This window comes from Natator depressus, chromosome 6 (genome assembly GCF_965152275.1).
Source record: "Natator depressus isolate rNatDep1 chromosome 6, rNatDep2.hap1, whole genome shotgun sequence".
NCBI lineage: Eukaryota > Metazoa > Chordata > Testudines > Cheloniidae > Natator > Natator depressus.
Genome location: NC_134239.1, coordinates 103,215,747 through 103,239,570, shown reverse-complemented (window position 1 = coordinate 103,239,570; position 23,824 = coordinate 103,215,747). Strand labels below are relative to the sequence as shown.

At 44.3% G+C, this 23,824-nt stretch overlaps 1 protein-coding gene across 4 annotated transcripts in view; it reads right to left on the bottom strand.

The window, feature by feature from the left end:
* CCDC197 (coiled-coil domain containing 197) overlaps nucleotides 1–23,824 on the bottom strand; it is a 77,244-nt gene that overhangs the window by 45,505 nt on the left and 7,915 nt on the right. For 2 of the 4 annotated variants that reach the window (XM_074956165.1, XM_074956164.1), the window contains 5 exons: nucleotides 17,014–17,096; nucleotides 12,016–12,188; nucleotides 10,551–10,661; nucleotides 8,810–8,926; nucleotides 7,097–7,655 (listed from right to left, as the gene is read on the bottom strand). In XM_074956165.1, the coding sequence (XP_074812266.1) occupies nucleotides 7,458–7,655; nucleotides 8,810–8,926; nucleotides 10,551–10,661; nucleotides 12,016–12,188; nucleotides 17,014–17,096 (682 nt within the window). In that variant the 3' untranslated portion in view covers nucleotides 7,097–7,457. Of the gene's footprint in view, nucleotides 1–1,959; nucleotides 2,539–3,033; nucleotides 4,111–6,456; nucleotides 6,728–7,096; nucleotides 7,656–8,809; nucleotides 8,927–10,550; nucleotides 10,662–12,015; nucleotides 12,189–17,013; nucleotides 17,097–23,824 lie in introns of those variants that run through there. The other 2 variants (XM_074956167.1, XM_074956166.1) reach the window with 2 other exon arrangements.

The window sequence follows — 23,824 nt, the reverse complement described above, 5'->3', positions numbered from 1 at the left end:
TCAGCCAGGTCATTTCCCTTTTAAGTTTTGTCTCATGGCAGTTCAGTCCTACCAGCAGTGCACTGTCTTTTAATCAGCAGCCAGCAGAAGATGATGGCCAGCAGTCATACTGCACCATCTTCTGCCAAGCACCCAGGAAATGACATAGTCCGCTGCCAGCAAGATGTATAAAGATAGATGAAGTGGATCAAAACAAGAAATAGACCAGATTTGTTTTGTATTCATTTTCTCTTCCCTCCCTCCATGAAATCAACGGCCTGCTAAACCCAGTTTTGAGTTCTATCCTTGAGGTTTTGAGTTCTATCCTTGAGGGGGCCATTCTGTTTCTCGCAAAGCCACCCCCTTTGTTGATTTTAATTCCCTGTAAGCCAACCCTGTAAGCCATGTCGTCAGTCACCCCTCCCTCCGTCAGGGCAACAGCAGATAATCGTTCCGCGCCTTTTTTCTGGGCGGACGCCATACCACGGCAAGCATGGAACCCGCTCAGATCACTTTGGCAATTAGGAGCACATTAAACACCACACGCATTATCCAGCAGTATATGCAGCACCAGAACCTGGCAAAGTGAAACTGGGCAAGTAGGCAACGTCAACGTGGTGACGAGAGTGATGAGGACATGGACACAGACTTCTCTCAAAGTACGGGCCCTGGCAATGTGGGCATCATGGTGCTAATGGGGCAGGTTCATGCGGTGGAATGCCAATTCTGGGCTCGGGAAACAAGCACAGACTGGTGGGACCGCATAGTGTTGCAGGTCTGGGACGATTCCCAGTGCCTGCAAAATTTTCGCATGCGTAAGGGCACTTTCATGGAACTTTGTGACTTGCTTTCCCCTGCCCTGAAGCAATAGAATACCAAGATGAGAGCAGCCCTCACAGTTGAGAAGCGAGTGGCAATAGCCCTGTGGAAGCTTGCAACGCCAGACAGCTACCGGTCAGCCGGGAATCAATTTGGAGTGGGCAAATCTACTGTGGGGGCTGCTGTGATGCCAGTAGCCAATGCAATCAAAGATCTGCTGATATCAAGGGTAGTGACCCTGGGAAATGTGCAGGTCATAGTGGATGGCTTTGCTGCAATGGGATTCCCTAACTGTGGTGGGGTCATAGACGGAACACATATCCCTATCTTGGCACCAGAACACCAAGCCGGCGAGTACATAAACCGCAAGGGGTACTTTTCAATAGTGCTGCAAGCACTGGTGGATCACAAGGGACGTTTCACCAACATCAACATGGGATGGCCGGGAAAGGTACATGACACTCGCATCTTCAGGAACTCTGGTCTGTTTCAAAAGCTGCAGGAAGGGACTTTCTTCCCAGACCAGAAAATAACCGTTGGGGATGTTGAAATGCCCATAATTATCCTTGGGGACCCAGCCTACCCCTTAATGCCATGGCTCATGAAGCCATACCCAGGTAGCATGGACAGTAGTCAGGAGCTGTTCAGCTACAGGCTGAGCAAGTGCAGAATGGTGGTAGAATGTGCATTTGGACGTTTAAAAGCGCGCTGGCGCAGTTTACTGACTCGGTTAGACCTCAGCGAAACCAATATTCCCACTGTTATTACTGCCCGCTCCACAATATCTGCGAGAGTAAGGGGGAGATGTTTATGGCGGGGTGGGAGGTTGAGGCAAATCGCCTGGCTGCTGGTTACGCACAGCCAGACACCAGGGCGGTTAGAAGAGCACAGGAGGATGCGGTGCGCATCAAAGAAGCTTTGAAAACCAGTTTTGTGACTGGCCAGGCTACGGTGTGAAAGTTCTGTTTATTTCTCCTTGATGAAACCCCCCACCCCTTGGTTAACTCTAGTTCCCTGTAAGCTAACCACCCTCCCGTCCTCCCTTCGATCACCGCTTGCAGAGGCAATAAAGTCATTGTTGCTTCACATTCATGTATTCTTTATTAATTCATCACACAAATAGGGGGATAACTACCAAGATAGCCCAGGAGGGGTGGTGGAGGAGAGAAGCACCAGGAGGGGTGGCGGAGGAGGGAAGGACAAGGCCACACAGCACTTTAAAAGTTTAAAACCTTAAAACTTATTGAATGCCAGCTTTCTGTTGCTTGGGCAATCCTCTGGGGTGGAGTGGCTGGGTGGCCGGAGTTCTTGGGCGTCTGGGTGAGGAGGCTATGGAACTTGGGGAGGAGGGTGGTTGGTTACACAGGGGCTGTAGCCGCGGTCTGTGCTCTGCCTGCCTTTCCTGCAGCTCAACCATACGCTGGAGCATATTAGTTTGATCCTCCAGCAGCCTCAGCATTGAATCCTGCCTCCTCTCATCACGCTGCCACCACCTTTCAGCTTCAGCCCTCTCTTCAGCCCACCACTTACTCTCTTCAGCCCGCCACCTCTTCTCCTGGTCATTTTGTGCTTTCCTGCACTCTGACATTGTCTGCCTCCACGCATTCATCTGTGCTCTGTCAGCATGGGAGGACAGCATGAGGTCAGAGAACATTTCATCGCAAGTGCGTTTTTTTTGCCTTCTAATCTTCGCTAGCCTCTGGGAAGGAGAAGATCCTGTGATCCCTGAAACACATGCAGCTGGTGGAGAAAAAAAAAGGGACAGTGGTATTTAAAAAGACACATTTTATAGAACAATGGATACACTCTTTCACGGTAAACCTTGCTGTTATTACATACATAGCACATGTGCTTTCGGTCCAAGGTCACATTTCCCTCCCCCCAGCGCGTGGCTAGCCCCTCCACCCTTAAGAAAAGCACCCTATTTCAACCAGGTGACCATGAATGATATCTCACTCTCCTGAGGATAACACAGAGAGATAAAGAATGGATGTTGTTTGAACACCAGCAAGCATACATTGCAATGCTTTGTTCTACAATGATTCCCGAGTACATGCTACTGGCCTGGAGTAGTAAAGTGTCCTACCATGGTGGATGGAATAAGGCTGCCCTCCCCAGAAACCTTTTGCAAAGGCTTTGGGAGTACATCCAGGAAAGCCACAAATGCCAGGGCAAATTAATCATTAAACATGCTTGCTTTTAAACTATGTATAGTATTTTAAAAGGTACACTCACCAGATGTCCCTTCTCCACCTGGCGGGTTCGGGAGGCAGCCTTGGGTGGATTCAGGGGGTACTGGCTCCAGGTCCAGGGTGAGAAACAGTTCCTGGCTGTCGGGAAAGCCGGTTTCTCTGCTTGTTTGCTGTGAGCTATCTACAACCTCATCATCATCAGCTTCCTCGTCCCCAAAACCTGCTTCCGTGTTGCCTCCACCTCCATTGAAGGAGTCAGACAACACGGCTGGGGTAGTGGTGGCTGAAGCCCCTAAAATGGCATGCAGCTCATCATAGAAGCGGTATGTTGTGGGCTCTGACCCGGAGCGGCCGTTCGCCTCTCTGGTTTTCTGGTAGGCTTGCCTCAGCTCCTTAAGTTTCATGTGGCACTGCTTCGGGTCCCTGTTACGGCCTCTGTCCTTCATGCCCTGGGAGATTTTGACAAATGTTTTGGCATTTCGAAAACTGGAACGGAGTTCTGATAGCACGGATTCCTCTCCCCATACAGTGATCAGATCCCATATCTCCTGTTCGGTCCATGCTGGAGCTCTTTTGCGATTCTGGGACTCTATCATGGTCACCTGCAGCTTGCCATGCTGGCCAAATGGAAATTGAAATTCAAAAGTTTGCGGGCCTTTTCCTGTCTACTTGGCCAGTGCATCTGAGTTGAGAGTGCTGTCCAGACCGGTCACAATGGAGCACTCTGGGATCGCTCCCAGAGGCCAATACCATCTAATTGTGTCCACAGTACCGCAAATTTGACCCGGCAAGGCCGATTTCCGTGCTAATCCCCTTGTCAGGGGTGGAGTAAGGAAATCGATTTTAAGAGCCCTTTAAGTCAAAAAAAAGGGCTTCGTCGTGTGGACGGGTGCAGGGTTAAATCGATTTAATGCTGCTAAATTCGACCTCAACTCCTAGTGTAGACCAAGGCTCAGAGTCCTTTGCAATGCCTCCAGGCTCATTGCATTGTGGGCAACCTTCACGGCATATTGTCGGATCCCTGTTGGCATCCAAGAGAATTGTGGGAGCAAGGTTCAGACACCTATCAGAACGTTCCAGACCATACCTTTTCCTGCACCATTTGTGAACTGGCTGAGGCCTTGAAGAATGAAACATTCATTATTATAACAGGACAGTATATATTACTGTGCATCTGATGCTCCATTCCCAAGCATGTGTAGTTATTTATAGCTGTGCAGAGTTGAGGTAGAACCCATCTAGATCAGAATGGCATCATTTTACACCCCCTTTGCACTCTGATTTGGTAGCATTTTACACCACATTGTCCAGGTGTAAATGACTAAATGCATGTAATGAAAGGAGAATCAGGACTTATGTTGTTGCAGTTCTAAGGGCCAAATTTCATTCTGAGTTTCACTGGTGTAAATCTGGGATAACTGCATCACTTCAGCTTTATATGGGCGTAACTAAGCACGAAACCCAGACTTTAAGCCCTGTTTTGGTCTCACTTACAGTCCACGTGTCCCGGAATTCAACATTAGAGCTCGTCTGCATGTTTTTTACCCCCCATTGAAAATTCTGATGAAAACAAAAAAACTTCTGTTTTCTGTGAAATTTCATTTTTTTTCCTCTGAAAACTCCAAGATTTTGGCTGAAAACACGAACCGTGGCACCACCTGGGAGCTGTCGTTTGCTCCGCTATGTGCCGGGATCATCAGCAACACTACATCTCTCATAATTAGGCTCCGAAGGATTCGATCTTTACCGGTAAATCACAGTAAATGTCAATTTCACCATACACATACAAACCAACACAAAATATTTCCATCAGTAAGAACAGAAATATACAGATAGGCAAGGTAAGAAACATATTGCTTGAGAACTTATTAGAGTTTGATTTTAGCATATTTACTTTGTATATTTTGACATGTGCTGTTGACAATTTGTGGTTTAACAGTTCTAAAGCTTCAACATTTTGAATCTCAACATCAACTGTCATTAAATGCATGACCCCCCCACCCCGCAATTTCTTGCAACTGTGAAAGCTTAAATTGATAAAAATAATTTTAAAAAAATGCTTTAAAATAAACATCAGTATTATCCAACAAAATTGTAATAAAAATCAAATTTTCTAAGTGTACTCGTAATGCTCCATGATCTCCCCTCTTGGTGAGGAAAAGCTGTGCATCACTGAGTTCCTAGTCATGGTGATATGGGAGATATGGTATGGGAGATAAAGTCCAGAAAGGGGACATGAAGAGCAAACGGCAACTCCCCTGAGGCGCTACAGTTCCCATTTTCAGCCAAAATATTTTGGTTTGTAGGTGAAATATTTCAACAACAAATTTTTTTGTGTGTGAAAAATTTAATTTGGTCAAGAACCCAATTTTTCCATCAAAAAACAGTTTTGATGGGAATTTTTTTGACCAGCCCTAGTTTGTATAGTGCAAACAAAGGGTGATGCATTGCACCTTTTTCAATAAAAATGATACCCATCAGTTTTCTCCTTTGTATGGATATGCTGGGAGATGTGGAAGGTATAATGCACAAAGGAAATGCAGAATATCTGGCCATGGTGGAGAAGAGAAGAGAGTAGAGAAAGAGGCCTGAATGAGTAAGGTGTACAAAGCCTCCGCTCTGGATCTTTTAAAAGTCTTGGTGAAGCTGAGTGCACATTATCCTGGTAAATTAAGCCTCACATAACTTTAATTTGCCTGACTGCCCCTTTTTATGTTGCCTCAGAGCTCATGGACTTTGGTAGAATTACTGGCAGGCCAGATTTTCACATGGATAAACTGCTGTTGAATCATTCCTCTAATGTACCAGCCAATAAAAATGCTTTCCTTCCCCAGCTCTTTCCACCTGTTTTTTTCCCTTTAAGAGACTCTTAATGTACAGCTTTGCTTGACTTCCCCATGTCCCTCTTACTGTGTTCTGGGGGAGTCATTCAGTAGAGGTCTTTTTGAGAACTTCTTTTCAAAGCTCCTAACCTGTGGACTGACCAGTGATAAATAATCCCAGTTTTGTCTTAATAGAACCATATCACCTTCCACCTGAGACTCTCAAAGCATTTTTACAAATAGTATTGAGTTACATCTAATGGAAGAATTATCCTCATTTTACAGATGGGGAAACTGAGGCACAGAGAGGTGACTTGACTTGCCAAGGGTCCCATACGAAGGCTGTGGTGGACCAGGAAAAAAAATCCCAGAACTTGACCATAAACCCAATTTCCCATCTCAACAATAAGCCACGATTTTTTTATTCTTAGAAGAACACCACACAGCAATGATTCTGTTTTGGGCAAGGAGTGAGACCACGCTGAGGATAATGAATCTATGAGGTTCTAAAATTGAGCCCTTGTTTTAGCTCCCAAGCGGGTGCAGTGGGGCAATTTTTGTTCTATGTCTGTACAGCACCGAGCACAATGAGGTGCTGGTCCGTGACTGGTGCTCTGTTGTAATAACTGGGCCTATAAATTTACCTTAATTGTGAGCTCAACTGTGAGAAGTAAGGATATGTTCACAGAATGTCACAGTAACCTATAATAATAAACAAATGGCAATAAAATAAGTTATAATGCTCACAATCAAAGAAGACAAGCAACAGATGAAGGATGGGAGGAAAAAACCACAAAAATATAATAAATTAATATTAATGGGCCCCTCCATGTAAGCCATTATTAGTTGGCTAACTCCTTAGGTGTCATGGGAGACTTGACCATGAGGAAGCATCTGAACGTCTGAGCTATTAAACTGATATTATACTTGAACTGAGTCAAAGGCCATTAACCTAGTACTGAACTTCTTGTTACTGGCATTGAGTTCCTCTAGCTTTTCCAGCTGATAAGTCACTTTGTACCGTCTGTTTCAGTTTCTCCCCTTGGCAACAGGAAATTGAAACCCTTGTTATGACATCGAAAAAGTCTCGGGCCAGCTGCTGTAAATCAGTACAGCTGAGAACTTGTCCCCGATGTAATTTCAAACAAGCCCACAGAAAAACACACACTGCAACATAATCATACTTGGTATTTACATAGCAATTTTCAGATAAGGATCTTAGTGTATGTTTTACAAACAACAAATTAACTGTTCTCCCACTGTGGTCAAATATGTTTTATTGTATCCATTTTAGTCTTCCATTCTTTGACCAAAAAGTAATATCATAAATGACTCCTTACTAATTTCACTGGACATGCCATGGATAAAACCCACAGCTAGTAATGGACTAATACTATAACCATATAGCAAAACCAATGTAATTTTCATTTACTTTATTGGTAGGCTTTTTGGCTTTTGAGTTATAGTCCAGTAATTGTGTGAACCAATGCCAAACTTGTGTGTGTATGGAAGACACAAATATTAAAAATGAAGGCACTAGAAAGAAGCAATTCACACTACGAAAAGTCAGTAAGTCTGAGGAAGCTTGTATAATTTCCTCTCTTCCATTGCTTTGGAAACTGCAATGCTTTAATACAAAAGAGTGTCACACTGATGCTTTCCCGTTGTTTTTAGGAGTTTGTATTACACCACCACTGCCTGCTGGAACTTGGCTTTGGAACTTCTTCTTGGTGATGCCCATTTTTCTGCTCTGAGTTTTGTCTCCAAGAGTAGATAGCAATGCCCCAGATTCATCAGGCTGAGTCACTAATTGCTGGATATGCTTTTTTTCCAGAATGAATTCCTAATATAAAAAGAGAGGTTTCTTCCATGCAGACATTCACTCATGGAAGGGCTCCATCCTGCAGCCCTTACTCACACACATAGTCCCTTTGATGAAACTAAGCAGCAGTTTTATATACCGTCCACAGCGAGATATACTGAGTAAGGGATACAGGATTAGGATTAGGCTCATTGGCCCCAGCTCATTGGCCCCAAGGTACTTAAACACATGCCTAACTTAAAGCATGTGAGTATTCTCGCTGAAGTCAATGAGCCTATTCATGTGCTTAAAATTAGCCACATGCTTCAGGATCTTGCTAAACTGGGGGCTTAATCTGTGAATTAGATGGTAAATGCAAATCAATTGTATCAATTCCTTCTAATGACTCCAACACTCAGGATGTTCCACACACAAACTACAATCTTGTCTGGACTATAAGTGCATGTTTAAAATTGTCACACAGAGAAAGCAGGACTGACAATCCAACACACAGTGTTTCTGGTGAAAATCTGCAAGTACCACATGGTCCAAAACCCCTGCATTGCAATGCAGACAGTATTGGTATTTCAGTAATTGTTCCCAAGACTAGCTGTGCATGGCACTACTGGTACTGCAGGCTTCTGTGGTTCCCCTGCTTTACCTTAATGACGAGCTGCTGCGCTGGTCCCCAGAGCACTACAGCTGGCCCGCTCCCATTCAGCAATGTACTCTAACCACCAACGGGCACAATGGCTCAAAGCCCCAGTTTCACAACCAAGAGCAGGCTAAAAGCCACGGGTGTGTAGTGGAATGGCTGAGAGATAGGGAAATATTATTCCAGTTTCATAGATGGTGAAACTGAGGCACGGAGCCGTTAAGTGACTTGCCTAAAGTCACACAGTGAGTCATTAGCAGAGCTGGGAACTGAACTCAGATCTCCCGATCCCCAGTTCCAGGTTTTAAGTGCTATGCAGTATGCCCTCTCCCACTAGGTATATAACTAACCTCTACATATGTTGCTAGTACATGCACTACTGCATTTGCTCAAAGGCTCCAAAACACCCATTCTTGAATGAGCCAGACTTCTGAGTCACTTAAATTTTAGCTGCCTATACAATCTGTATTCCCTTAGCAGCAGGCACCCCGCTGTCCTGAGCAGCTTTTCTATTAATGCTACAGCAATGTTTGTTACTTACTTGGATCATGTCCAGTTTTGACAACCATTCCATTTCCTGCAAGGGGCCATAATGCTGCATGTGGCACTGCTCGGCCAGGTTGGCGATAGCTAACAACAAGCTGCCTAGTTCTTGACTCTGCAAGGCATAAAAGACGTTGGTGAATTTTGCCCCACAGAACACTTTGCACATACGTGTGCCTGGAATTGCTAACCTCCATGATGAGGAAACACCTCTCAAGACTACCACACAGGAGTTTGGCTGGGTAACAATTCTGCTGTGAGACCCAGCTTCTCCTCAGTGTGCAACCCAACTGCACTGCTGCCTGTACCTCTGCCCCCATTTCCTCCTACATCCCTCTCTTGGCCCCTCTGTTCTACCCAAGCTTCTCTCTTCCCTCCTCACTTGGTGCCCTTCTTTGCACAAGGTGTAAACCCTCAGCCTCAGCAACTGCTAATACTGACACTGACCCTTCCATCCTACTCCGGAGAATCCCCCTCTTAACTGCTTTCCCCCGCTCCCAGATGTCTTCTCCCCCATGGGGCTAGTAAGATTGGGGTCCCTCCAGATTGCCAGGCTCGCAGCGTTTAGCAATTTTCCCACAAGTCCCTGCTGCCTTCTGCCTAGGCTCTCTGTCATGCCCCAGTCCATGGCATGGCTCCCACTCGCTGTTGTGGTTGCCTCACTTGGTGGTGAGCAGCAGCAGGGCTAGTGAGAACGAGCTGTGCCAAGTGGCAGCTGTGCGTGGGGAGAGGCACAGAAGTAGGGCATTGCAGCAGAGTGAAACCTAGGAAGATGAAGGGATGAGTGGGGAAAAGGGAAAACCAGAGGGAGCTCTGGGAGGGGCTAATGAGGGAGATGGGAAAAAAGGTCAAGAGGGAGAGGAAGTTTAAGAGGGAAAACTGGGTAGTAACTCATGGAGTGGGAGGAAGACAGCGTGTCCATAGGGTTGGACTGAAAAAGTCTCTCTAGGTGTCAGCTGGGGGCTATGTTGGGAGAAAACTTGTCTGTATGGAGAAAGGATTGTGCCTAAAGGCCTTGACTGAAATCCCCAGTTTAGACAATCAGTGACTAGCCATTTTCACCAATACCAACTCCTAGAGTAGACAAGGAAAGCCACTTGAAGTTCAAAATCACTGCTTGAAACTGGGCTAGACTGCACTGGCTACAAGTCATGGCCTACAGCTTCTTTGCCTAGCAACAGCAGAAGTTTGCAGTGGTGCAGCTATACCAGTGGCTAGTCTGCGATGGCTGTAACAGAGGAAAATCTCAGTGTAAACAACGCTTGAATCCGTCTCTGGAAACCACTGAAGATACAGTGTTTGGAGCAAGTTGCTGCAGATTTTAATGGTAGTTTCTGGCTTTAACATTGTCCTTTTAGAAAGAACTGAAGTTTAAGAACATAGGGCTAAACCCAGAGGTCCTTACTCACACAACGTTCCCCCTGACTTCAGAGAGGACTAACCCTGACTTGGAAGTTTAGCCCACACCAAACAACAAACTAGATGAAAGTAAATGATAAGTTGGAGAGCAAACCAAGAAGAGGGATGATGTGTGTATCTTAGAACAATGGGCACATTAATGAATTCTGGGCCTGATCCTGCTGCCAACTCCCCCACTTGCCTCCAAGGAAGGAGGATCAGGCTCTGAATGTTTGTGATCTCACTCGTGTGCCAGTCTTTTCAGTTAGAGTATGTGTCTCCTCTTTTATCCATAGCTCGTGTTCTGCTGGAAGGAACAGAAGGGGCACTTTTGAACTTACCTGATATCTGAAGTGACCTTTATCGTGGTTAATACTGACTTCCAGCTGCTTGTTTTTCTCCTGTATTCTGTTGCACTTCATTTGAAGCTCAGAAAGTTCCCAAATCAGCATCTAGGTGAAGTAAACAAGAATGCACACTGGGAATGTACTTTGCACTGCAGAAGGAGTCTAGCTCTAGTGTCACTCATTCTCCTAGTGGCTTTCAATTTGAAGGATCCCAAAGCACTTTACAAATTAACAAATTTATTTCACTAACAGTGAGTTACACTCAGAGGCAAGTTTTTCCCTGGCCACATGGCTGCACTGCGGGAAGCACAAGCTGGACCTGTTCAACAAGTGTTGTATAGGCTACCAGCATTCTCCGCAGCCACGACTCTGAAAAAACTGGGCCATTCTGCTCTCGATTACAGTGATATAAGTCTAAAGCAACTCCAATACAGTTAGAGCTTGTCCACATGGGAAGTTCTTCTGGAACAACGTAGGGTGCGAATTTAAAGAGCAACAGTAATTCTGAAGTATTTCGACACTGATTCTTGAAGGTGAGTGTCCACAACAGGGAGCAGCTCCAGAATAGCTATTCTGGGTCAACTTCCCTCTGTAGACAAACCCTCACTCTGGATTCACACTGACATAACTGAGCACAGAATTTGGCCCCTAATGCCAGGTTCCTGGCCTTTGAAGAAATAATGCCTCCAGGTGAAATTCAAATGCTACTGTGATGGCCACCATCTTGGCCAACACACAGGGGAATGAACAAGGGCTCCCAAGAGCTGGAACCATAAGTCTCTACGACTTGAACTGAAGAGCCAGGCTCTTGCTACATCTCTTCCCCTTCCCTTGTAGGAGCCTGGATCTAGCCCTCTGTTTTTATTAACAGAAATGTTAAGGATTATTCACTGAATTAAAAATAAAACACCTGGAGAAACTTTTCTCTATCAGGAATTGGCTTCAGTGGCCACAGTGTATAAGCGTGGGTCAACATTGTGCTAGAAGACCCATGCTGTGGACCATTACTGCATAGTCTGCCCTTGGACCTGCCTGACCCAATAGCCACGGGACATTCGATGGGGGATGGAGGGCAGAATGTGCCACAGAGATTGACACTACTAATCTGAGAGTAAAAATTTGTCCAGGGTGATCAAGTGATGAGAACGTACTTGGTGTTTGTGATCAGAAATATTCCAGAAACTGTCCATTTCAGCAGTTACATATGGACCTAGGTTTGCCAATTTTGGTTGGACATATTCCTGGAGGTTTCATCACATGACATAATCTTTAATTAATCTTTAATTCTGGAGACTCTAGGACAGACCTGGAGGGCTGGGGGATGGATCCCATCCAAGGGTTCAGTGGAAGTCACTGGTGCTCAGTATTTCACAGAATCAGACCCTTACAGACCCTGGCTTAACTCTCTTGGACTAACTACTATCTAATATACCATAAATAACACGCTTGATAACATTACAAGTTTTGTGGTATCATGTTCCCGTTGCAAGGTTTCAAGGTCATGCTGGCTTTTCTCAAAGTCATCTGACAGGGTGATCAAGTTCTTTATCAGGGTCTGGTTTGTAGCTGACAGCATCTCATGCCGCCTGATGATAGCTCCAATGACAGAATCTGCACCATACTCCAGATAGTCTGTAGCGGGATACAGGGGAAACAGCACAAAGGGAAAACAGACTTAGCTCACCATGTATTAGAGACGCTTTATCTTCCTTCCTTTTCAAGTTATGTACCGGATCCTTTAAGGAATTGAGGGTATGTCTACACTGCAACAAAACACCCAGATGACTCATGTCAGCTGACTTGGGCTCGTCAGGCTCTGGCTGGAGCCAGGGCTCTGGACCCTCCCCCTTCACTGAGTCCCAGAGCCTGGGCTCCAGCCCAAGCCCAAACATCTACACTGCAATTTTATAGCCCCGCAGCCCAAGCCCAAGCCAGCTGACATGAGTGTTTTATTGCAGGTGTTTTATTGCAATGGTATTGCAAAGGTATTGCAGGTGTTTTATTGCAATGTAGACATACCCCAAGTGGCTCAGGGGAGATACCGTGTATCCACAGCTCCCACACCTTACAGGAGGGGCCAATTGCACAATTGGGCCCTGTCCATGCTAACTAAATCTTTTCCATGAAAACTGACTCAATATTTCCAACTGCAAACATTCAACCCTGATGAGATGATTTAAAAATCATGAGATTTTTTTAAAAAATATTAAATTTGGAGTTATTTTTAGTTGCCTTCCAGTTTTGGAGCCTTTATGTTTTCAATCTTTTCTCCACAACCACGAGGATCAGAAGTGGATATTTTTAAACTGAAAGCTGACAGTCTTATGACTTATGAGAGTCAGCTGACTTCAGGAACTGGGATTTTAAGACCAACAAGTATTGCGAGACTCATGATAAAGTTGCAAGAGTTGGAAACACTAATGGATATCTGAGAAGGAAAAAAAAGACTTCTTGTTTTGATAGCATGCAGGCATGAGTGACTTAATTCCATAAAAATGTACCAAGTTTTTGAACAATTGACACCATTTTTATTAATGCCCTTGACACAAAAAGTAGAAGTGTGCTAATGAAATCTGTTGATGCAAAGTTGGGAGGCATTGTCAATACAAAAAAAGAAGAGGAGGACTTGTGGCACCTTAGAGACTAACAAATTTATTTAAGCGTAAGCTTGTGTGAGTTAAAGCTCACTTCATCGTTTTTCCACTGAATGCATCTGATGAAGTGAGCTGTAGCTCATGAAAGCTTATGCTCAAATAAATTTGTTAGTCTCTAAGGTGCCACAAGTCCTCCTTTTCTTTTTGCGGACACAGACTAACATGGCGGCTACTCTGAAAATTGTCTATACAGAGGAGGATTGGAATATTAAACAGGAAAATCTGGATGACCTTGAAGGCTGGAGTGACAGAAATGAGACGAAATTCAATAGTACAAAGTGCAAGGCCATCCACTTAGGAGGGTCTTATAAGAATTTCTGCTACAAGCTGGGGACTTGTCAGTTGGAAGTGACAGGAGGATGAGAGAGACCAGGGTGCAGGGATTGATCACAGGATGACTATGAGCCAGCAAGGGATGCAGCTGTGGAAAAAGTCAAATGCAATCCTAGGATGTATTACGTATTGCCAATAGAGACACAGAAGTATTAATGCCATTATACAAGGTACTGGTGAGACCTCATCTGGAATACTGTGTACAGCTCTTGTCACCCATATTCAAGAAAGATTAATTCAAACTGGAACAGATGCAGAGAAGAGCTACTAGGATGACCAGGAGAATGGAGGGCCTGTCTTATGAAAGGAGACTGGAAGAGCTTGGCTTGTTTAGTCTCCCAAAGAGAAAGCTGAGAGGGGATATGAGTGCTCTTAATAAATACATCGAGGTGTAGAGGGATAAATACGAGGGAGTGTGAAGAGCTATTTAAGATAAAAGACAATGTTGGCACAAGAACAAATGGGTATAAAATGGCCATGAACAAATTCAGGCTGGAAATTAGAAGAAAGTTTCTAATCAGAAGGGTGAAGTTCTAGAACAACCTCCCAATAGGAGTTGTGGGGAGAAATAAGTGGATTAGTTTTATGCGAGAGCTGGACAAATTTATGAGTATGATTGGATGACAGCACTGCTTGTGATGGTGAGGGGCAGGGTTCAGCAGCCCCAGTGATCAATTCCAGTTTATGTCTTATGTTCCTAAAACCTTATGCTTCAGGGTTTCCGTTGGCCAACTGCAGGGGTCAGGAAGGGATTTCCACTCTCTCCCCCAATGGATTTTGGGGGTTGGGGTTATCTCCTTCCTCTGAAGCGTCATGGATGGCCATGACTGGAGAAGGGACACTGGGCAGTGTGGGCCAGGGCTCTGAGGGGGCACCAAGCATTCTCTCTCTCTCTCTCTCTCTCTCTCTCTGGTGCTTGGCTGACTGGCTCTTGCTCATGTGCTCAGAGTCTAACTGATTGCCATATGTGGAGTCAGGAAAGAATTTCCCCTCAAGTCAAATTGGCAGTGACCTTGTGGGGTTTTGCCTTCCTCTACAACGTGTGGGTGCAGGTCACTTGCCAGGTTTATCTGGGTCCATGTCACTTAATTCCCTGCCATTGCAGGGGCCTTCGGCATTGGTCCTTCCTATTCTCTGCCTGTGGCACACACAACAGTCTGATGTCCTGTAGGCTGCAATACTTTGGTCTCATTTCAGTTGTTGGATTTAGTATGTTGGTGCTGGGTGGTGTTGGTGGCCTGTGACATACAGGAGATCAGACTAGATGAGCTGGTGGTTCTTTCTGGCCTGAAATTCTATGACTATGTTTCTATGACAATATAATGCAGTCCATTTTAAAAGATGTACTGAAATGTAGCTGCATCTCTCCACCACTGGATGGCACTGGTTCTATTACAGGGACATTTAACTTGTGGGAAGCTTGGTCAGAGGCTGTAACAGTTTTTCACAGGACAAAATATTGATACCATATAACAAGAGAATCTAAGTGCATAATCCAAAGAACCGGGTTCTCCAGCAATAGGATGGGACAAGGGAATTAAGATTTTGTACCAAAAAGTTAAATATGGCATAGAAGAGTCCGCTTAAAAGAATCTACTCTTAGTCATGAATTCTGAGTCATTTAAGCAGGTGATTGCATCACCCAAACTTGACCGTGTTGTGAAGTGAAGCTGGTAACTTTCCATGGCTCAGCTTCTGAATGTTGCTAAGAGATGAATAATCTATAGACTTAACACCGGACTAGATGTTAAATGGCTGTCAGAAGAGATATCTATGATAATCTGATAACCTTTTCGTGCGCAATTATCACTTCAGCCTTGAGTCTGGGCTAGAGAACCAAGACCTGAAATACTCGAAAGAACTCAGATGGACGTTTTGATGCATTTAAGCAAATTCTTAATCTATGAGAAATGTGCAAGTAACAAGGCGGAATCTGAGATTTGGGGAAATTAATCAAGTATCTGATCCTTTATCTGATAGAGAAATAACAAGCTGCACTGTATTTACTTATGATAGACGTAAACTGAAAGATAAACCACATCATTTAAAACTAGAAGAGCTTGTATCAGCCAAAATATCACTCCTGTCAGCTAAAACAGGGTTTCTCGACTTTTCAGGTTGGTGATCCCCTAGTCAAAACAAAAATGTTCATGATCCCATTACATTTAGTACAAAAGTAAGAGTAACAAGGTATCAGTGATAAACTCTAAGCTTATCATTGTTATTTGTGTTTTAAGATGTTGCCAGAGAATGCTTACCCTTGAAGGGTAAGAGTGTGTGAGGAGTGGAGGAGAAAGAGTTCCTTTGTTTTAGATTGTAATAAAATATGTAATGCTTCCCACTACTTCCCCCACCCCCTGATTGCCTTTCATGACCTCGCGACCTCTGGGTTGCAACGCACAGGTTGAGAAACACTGAGTGAGAAATTAGTCTGGAGCATCTTCTAGTGACTCCAATTGTTTAATAAATAGGGAAGGAGAAATGGTCTGGGCCCAGGCAGGGGCGGCTCCAGCTTTTTTGCCGCCCCAAGCGGTGAAGGGGAAAAAAAACAAAAACCAAGCCTGGTTGAGCTGCTGCCGAAGTGCTGCCGAAGAGGAAGAGAGGGACCGCAGGGCCCGCCGCCAAATTGCCACTGAAGACCCGGAATGCTGCCCCTTTCTATTGGCTGCCCTAGGCACCTGCTTCCTTCGCTGGTGCCTGGAGCCAGCCCTGGGCCCAGGATGCCTAAAAGATCCCCAGAAGCTCTGGCAGGAGTCATCTGTGGATCATCACCTTACTGCTGGGCACAATGGATCTGCCCACTGCAAGGATAAAGCTTAGCTTTCTTGGAGGGGTTGCTCCATGGCTGTGGAACAAACTCCCATGGGAGCTAAGAACTGCCTGAAACCTCATCACTTTCTGTTCCAAGGATAAGCTGCATGTCAGACTTTGCTTTTAGTAGCAAACTTGCAGAGCAGAGCAGAAATAAAATACCTACATATAAAAAAAAATTTAAAAAAACCCAGGCCCCTCCCTGAATAGATAAGTCTGAATGAGTAAATTCTTCTAAGAAAGGGCAGTTGGATTATACCAGCCCTCAAGTGCTGGAAATATGGAGACAATGTTCCCACCTATTTTTTATCCTGCATACCTAATAGAACTGGTCTAGCTCAGCCAACATGGTCCAGGTAGGCCTGGGTGCCTTATCTTGCCCACAGAACAAAACAATGTGGGTCGTGCAAAATGGATTTGACTCATTGAACTGTCTTAACCCTGCTGTGATGGTTAGCGTGCTGCTTAGCAGGCCTGTTTGTGACTGAGGAACAGAAGCTGTCAGATGCTCTGTAACATGTGGATTGCCTTTACTTTTAAAGACACTCACTACTGGCGATGACTAGGCTACATGGCCAGGACACAGGAGCAAAATGAGTCAGTGAAAGTTACTATTATTATACTTAAGGAGACTGCATTTGCAGTGTAAGAGCACTTACTGTCAGGCAACTGGTCAATGATTTTCAGTAGGAAATCCTCATAGACTTTTTGCTTGGCTACCTTCTTCTGCAGCTTCTTTTGTCTGTAAAAATGCAGCAAGAAATATGTAAAGCTTAATAAAAACCAATGAGAACATGAGGAGCTAATTACATGAATCCCATGTGTCAATTATGGCTTCTTGTCACACTTGCACTACTCCAGGGAAAGGATTTCCCTTATAGTAATGTGAATAATGGTGTTAAGTATGTTGCATATAAATGACATAGCATCCTTCATCAGATCCAAAAGTGCCCAATCAGTTCAGCCTCCCAACAGCGTGAAAGTTAGTGTTGTTAGAATAGCATTACTGTACTATTATAGTCATAGTGTATTTTCATAAATGAGTAAACTGAAGCAATGAGAGGTTAAGTGACTTGTCCATGATTATCTAATTAGTCTGTGACAAAGCCAAGAACCCAACACTCCTGGGACCTTGTACCAATAAAGTCAATGGGAATTTTGTCAATAACTAATGAGATTAGGACTCTAGTGGCCTGCTTGAACCATGGGACCATCCCATCTATCCTGGGGAGGAGTGACTGAAGAAGATTTGGGGGTCATGGAGAGTAATCAGCTGAACATGAGATCCCAGCACAATGTGGTGGCCAAAACAGCCAATGGATCCTGGGATGCATACAGAGGGGAATCTTGTAGAGGGGTTATTTTACTTCTGTTTTTGGCACTTGTGCGATCAATGATAGAACACTGTGTCCAGTTCTGATGGCCACAATTCAAGAACGATGTTGATAAACTGGAGAGGGTTCAGAGAAGAGCCACAAGAATGATTAAAGGATTAGAAGACATGCCTTATAGTGATTGAGCTCTTTAGGTATGTCTACACAGCAACTAGACATCTGCAGCTGGCCCATGCCAGCTGATTCAGTTCACGGGGCTCAGGCTGTGGGGCTATTTCACTACTGTGTAGAAGTCTGGGCTCAGGCTGGAGCCCAGGCTCTAGGACTTTGCGAGGTGGGAGCATCCCAGAGTTCGGGCTCCAGCCCAAGCCCAGAAGTCTACACAGCAATGAAGCAGCCCAAACCCTGTGAGCCAAGTCAGACGGCATGGTGCATCTGCAGGTTTTTCTTTGCTGTGTAGACATACCCTTTGTGTTTATCTATTTGGCTTAACAAAGAGAAGATTAAGGGATTACTTGATTACAGTCTATAAGTACCTACATGAGGAACAAATATGTAACAGTGGGCTCTTCAGTCTAGCAGAGAAAGTTATAACACGATCCAATGGCCGGAAGCTGAAGCTAGACAAATTCAGACTGGAAATAAGGTGTGAATTTATAATGATGAGAGTGTAATTAGCCATTGGAACAATTTATCAAAAGTCATGGTGGATTCTCCCTCATTGACAATTTTAAAATCAAGATTGGATGTTTTAGGTATGCTCTAGGAATTAGTTTGGGAAAGTTTTCGGGCCTATGCTATACAGGACGTCACACTAGAGGATCAGAATGATCTCTTCTGGCCTCAAAATATATGATGCTGGGACTGGATGACAGGGATGGATCACTGAATAATTGACCTGTTCTGTTCATTCCCTCTGAAGCATCTGGCATTGGCCACTGTCAGAAGACAGGATACTAGGGTAGATGGACCTTTGGTCTGATTTGGTATGGCCATTCTTATGTTCTTTTGAATCTAAGCATGACAATCTCTCCCCCCCTCCCCCACCCCCGTCACTTGCCCATAGCCACAAGAGCTTTTATCTTCTGATGGTAAAAAGCAAAAAAGAACAGTCTTGTTAAGACCCAGGACTAGAAATCAGGAGATTTGGATTCTATTCCTGCCTCTCAGAGACTTCCTGTGCAAACCCCTTTGTCTCTCTGATTTCGTTTGTCCATCTGTAAAATGAAGCGTATCCCTCAAGGCCATGTGTGCTCTGTGGACAGCTGGACCTAAATTCACCATCAAGGTCCCTGAATTGTTCAGGGATTTGTGTGGTAATTCTGTACCAGCTCCATTAAAAGTGGAGGGTTTGGATTAATTAAAAAGGTGTTATTTTATATTACATTCAATTTTTTTTAATATTGTCACCTTGTTCTCCGTTCCTGGTGGAAGCCTTAAGAGCTGCAGAACCTGTACAAGTTATTCAGTGAATTTAGCCCTTTGTTCTTAATCTCACTGGGGCAGGGATTGTTGTTTTGTTCTGTGTTTGTGCAGTGACTAGCACAATGGAGCCTTGATCCAAGACTGGGGCTCCTAGGTGCTACCACAGTATAAATAATAAATAGTAATGTTTGCAAGCTGTCCACAAATGGAGCATGACTTTTACAAGTTTGCTGTTCACAGTTGTTTGACTAATATTTTTTGCAAACAAATTCCAGCCTGAGAGTGTGTAACTAAGTGGCTGCAGCAAACATTCTATCTTCATCTTTCAATACTCAAGCTGTGTGATTGGTCACCCATGTCACATGGTATTGCTTTTGTTCCCTGATTGGACAACCATTATCAACTACTACTTCTGATATCACTCAAAAGCAAATCAAAGAGATGTGAATTTGCAAAATGTTCACAAATAGTTGTCTTGACTAGTCATCCCTTTTTAACTAAAGTGCCCACGGAGTAGAATGTAGCAAAAGCAGTATACAGTAAATGGTAAGAGTACATGGGAGAGAGGAAAGTTTGGCCAAAGGCTCCATAGAAAATTCAGGTCTTATGAAACATGCTATTTGACATGCTATTTGATTCTGATTGTTGAATGTCTCTTTGATTGTTATTAAGTAGAGATGGGACCAACCTACAGAGTTATTAGGAAGAGACAGCTAACAATTATGGGAGATTCAATTATTAGAAATATAGATTGCTAGATTTGTGATGACTGGGAGGACCACATGGTGAATTGCCTGCCAGGTGTAAAGGTTGCAGACCTCCCAAAACATTAAGATAGACTTATGTGCAGTGCTGGGGAGGAGCCAGCGGTCATGGTACATGTAGGTACCAATGACACAGGGAAAGGTAGGAGTTCCAAGCAGTCCAATTTAGGGTGATAGATAAGAGATTAAAGTCCAGGACCTCCATGGTAGCATTCTCTGAAATGCTTTCAGTTCCACATGCAGGGCTGATTAGACAGGAAGAACTGCAGGGTCTCAATGCATGAAAAAGATAATGATATTGAGAAGAGGGATTTAGGTTTATTAGGAATTGGGGAACCTTTTGGGGGAGAAGGAGCCTATAGAGGAAGGATGAGCTCTCCCTAAATCAAAATTGAACCAGATTGCTGGCATGTAAAATTAAAAAGGTTGTAAAGAAGTTTTTAAACTAAGGGCTGGGGAAAAGTCAACAGGTTAAGAGGAATGCACATTTCAGACAGAGACATCCCTCTGAGGAGGATTTATTCAAAGGGACACTCCATATCCTCATAATGAGGAGAGGAAAGAAGTTGAAACAGTCAAACGAGAAAGAGTCCCATTCAGTTACATCACATGAAGAAAACTAAATATTGACAAATTTTATGAGTGCTTGTATACAAATGCTACAAATCTAAATATTAAAATGGGTATACTTGAGTGTCTGGTATTAAATGAGGGTATGGATATATTAGGCATCACAGAAATGTGATGGAACAATGATAATCAATGGGACACAGTAATACCAGGGTACAAAATATACAGGAATGACAGAGTAGGTCGCACTGGTGGGGGCAGTGAAAGCACACAGTCAAATATAGTAAAAATCTTAAATGAATCAAACTGTACCATAAAATCTCTATGGATAGAAATTCCATATTGAATAAATAGCAGTAAGAATATATTGCCAACCACCAGACCAAGATGGTGATGGTGACTGTGAAATGATCAGGGAGATTAGACAGGCTCTAATAACAGAAAACCCAGTAATGCCATGGGATTTCAAATATCCCCATATTGACTGGGACCATGTCACCTCAGGATGGGATACAGAGATGAAATTTCTAGACACCATTAATGACTGCTTCTCATAGCAGGAGATCCTGGGACCCATAAGGAGAGAAATAATTCTTGGTTTAGTCCTCAATTTGGCCCAGGATCTGGTCCAAGAGATAAATATAGCTGAACTTCTCAATAATAGTGACCATAATGTAATTACATCTAACATTCTTGGGCGGGGGGGGGAGGGGGAGAGAATACCAAAGAAATCCACCAGTGTAGCATTTAACTCAGAGGCAGGCAACCTACGGCCCGCAGGCCACATCTGGCCCATGGGACTGTCCTGCCTGGCCCTTGATCTCCTGGCCAGGGAGGCTAGCTACTGGCCCCTCCCCTGCTGTCCCCCCTCCCCCGCAGCCTCAGCTCACCATGCTGCCAGCACTCTGGCCCGTCGCTCATGCTGGGCAGCGCAGCGTGGCTGGCTCCAGCCGGGTGGCAGGGCTGTGAGCTCCTGCTGCTCTGAGCGGTGGGGGTGGGGAGGGGTTGGATAAGGGCCGGGGGGGTCCCAGGGAGCAGTCAGGGGACGGGGAGCAGGGTGGGTTGGAAAGGGGGTGGGGTCCGGGGGGCGGATAGGCATTGGGGCAGTCAGGGGACAGGGAGAAGGGGTGGTTGGATAGGCGTGGGAGTCCTGGGGGTTCTGTCAGGGGTCGGGGGTGTAGATAGGGGTCAGGGCAGTCAGGGGACAGGGAGCGGAGGGGAGGGTTGGATAGGGGGTGGAGTCCCAGGGGGCAGTTAGGGGCGGGGGTTCTGGGAGGGGGAGATCAGGGGACAAGGAGCAGGGGCGGTTGGATGGGTTGGGGGTTGTGAGAGGGGCAGTCAGGGGGGCGGGAAGTGGGAGGGGGCAGATAGGGCGCGGGGGCCAGGCTGTTTGGGGAGGCACAGCCTTCCCTACCTGGCCATCCATACAGTTTTGCATCCCTGATGTGGCCCTCAGGCCAAAAAGTTTGCCCATCCCTTATTTAACTTCTAAAAGGGGAACTATGCAAAAAAGTGAGGATAGTAGTTAAACTGAAATTAAAAGGAACAGTTACAAGAGTGAAATGCCTGAAAACTGCATGGAGACTATTTAAAAACACCATAATAATGGCTCAAACTAAATGTGTACCCAAATTAAACAAAAACAAAAACAGCAAGAGGACCAAAAAAAAAATGCCACTATGGCTAAACAGATAAAAGAGGCAGAGACAAAAAGACACCATTTAAAACTAGAAGCCAAATCCTACTGAGGCAAATAGAAAGGAGCATAAACTCTGGCGTTTCAAGTGTGAAAATATAATTAGGCAGGTAAAAAAAAATAATTTGAAGAGCAACTAGCAAAAGACACAAAATCTCACAGCATTTTTTAAAAATTACATCAGAAGCAGGAAGCCTGCCAAACAATCAGGGGGACCACTGGACGATTGAGGTGCTAAAAGAGCACTCAAGAAAGGCAAAGCCATTGTGGAGAAGCTAAATCAATTCTTTGCATCAGCCTTCACTGGTATCCTTCAGAGGATATGGGGGAGATTCCCACACCAAAACCATTCTTTTTAGGTGACAAACCTAAGGAACTGTCCCAAATTGAGGTATTAATAGAGGAGTTTGGGGAACAAATTGAAAAATCAAACAGTAATACATCACCAGCATCAGATGGTATTCACCCAAGAGTTCTGAAGGAACTCAAATATGAAATTGCAGAACTACTAACTATGGTAAGTAACCTATCACTAAAATCAGCCTCTGTACCAGATGACTTGAGTATATCTAATGTGATGCCGATTTTTTAAAAAGGCTCCAGAGACGATCCTTGCAATTACAGGCTGATAAGCCTAACTTTTCAGCATCTGGCAAATTGGTTGAAACTATACTAAAGAACAGAATTATCAGACTCACAGATGAACAAAGTATGTTGGGGAAGAGTCAACACAGCTTTTCTAAAAGGAAATGATGCCTCACCAATCTATTAGAATTCTTTGAAGGTGTCAACAAGCACGTGGACAAGGGGGATCCGGTGGATATAGTGTACTTGGACTTTCAGAAAGCCTTTGACAAGGTCCCTCAAATAAGGAGTCATGGGATAAGAGGGAAGATCCTCTCATGGATCAGGTTTCAGAGTGGTAGCCGTGTTAGTCTATATCAGCAAAAAAAACCGAGGAGTACTTGTGGCACCTTAGAGACTAACAAATTTATTTGGGCATAAGTTTTCATGGGCTAAAACCCACTTCACTGGGTGCATGCAGTGGAAAATACAGTAGGAAGATATATATACACACAGAGAACATGAAAAAATGGGTGTTGCCATACCAACTGTAGCGAGACTAATCAATTAAGGTGGGCTATTATCAGCAGGAGAAAAAACACTTTTGTAGTGATAATCAGGATGGCCCATTTGAAACAGTTGACAAAAAGGTGTGAGTAACATTAGGGGAAAAATTAGCATGGGGAAATAGTTTTTACTTTGTGTAATGATCCATCCACTCCCAGTCTTTATTCAGTAACTGGTTAAAAGATAGGAAACAAAGGGTAGGAATAAATGATCAGTTTTCACAGGGAAGAGAGGTAAATAGTGGTGTCCTCCAAGGATTTATTTATACTGGGAACAGAGCTATTCAACATATTCATAAATTATCTGGAAAAAGGGGTAAACAGTGAGAAGGAGGGATCCTAGAAATCCGTTTGCCATGGAAAAACAAGGAAAATCGAATTTCCGTTTTTACAGAGAATCTTTAGTTTTTACATTTTGTGAACAAAATAAAAATATATACAGTGGAACCCTGATTATCTGATCTAATTGGGACTGGGGCCAGATCAGATCATCAGAAATTCAGATAGTCAGGACAATGGGCCGAGCTCAGGCTGTCAGCCCAAAAATTGTA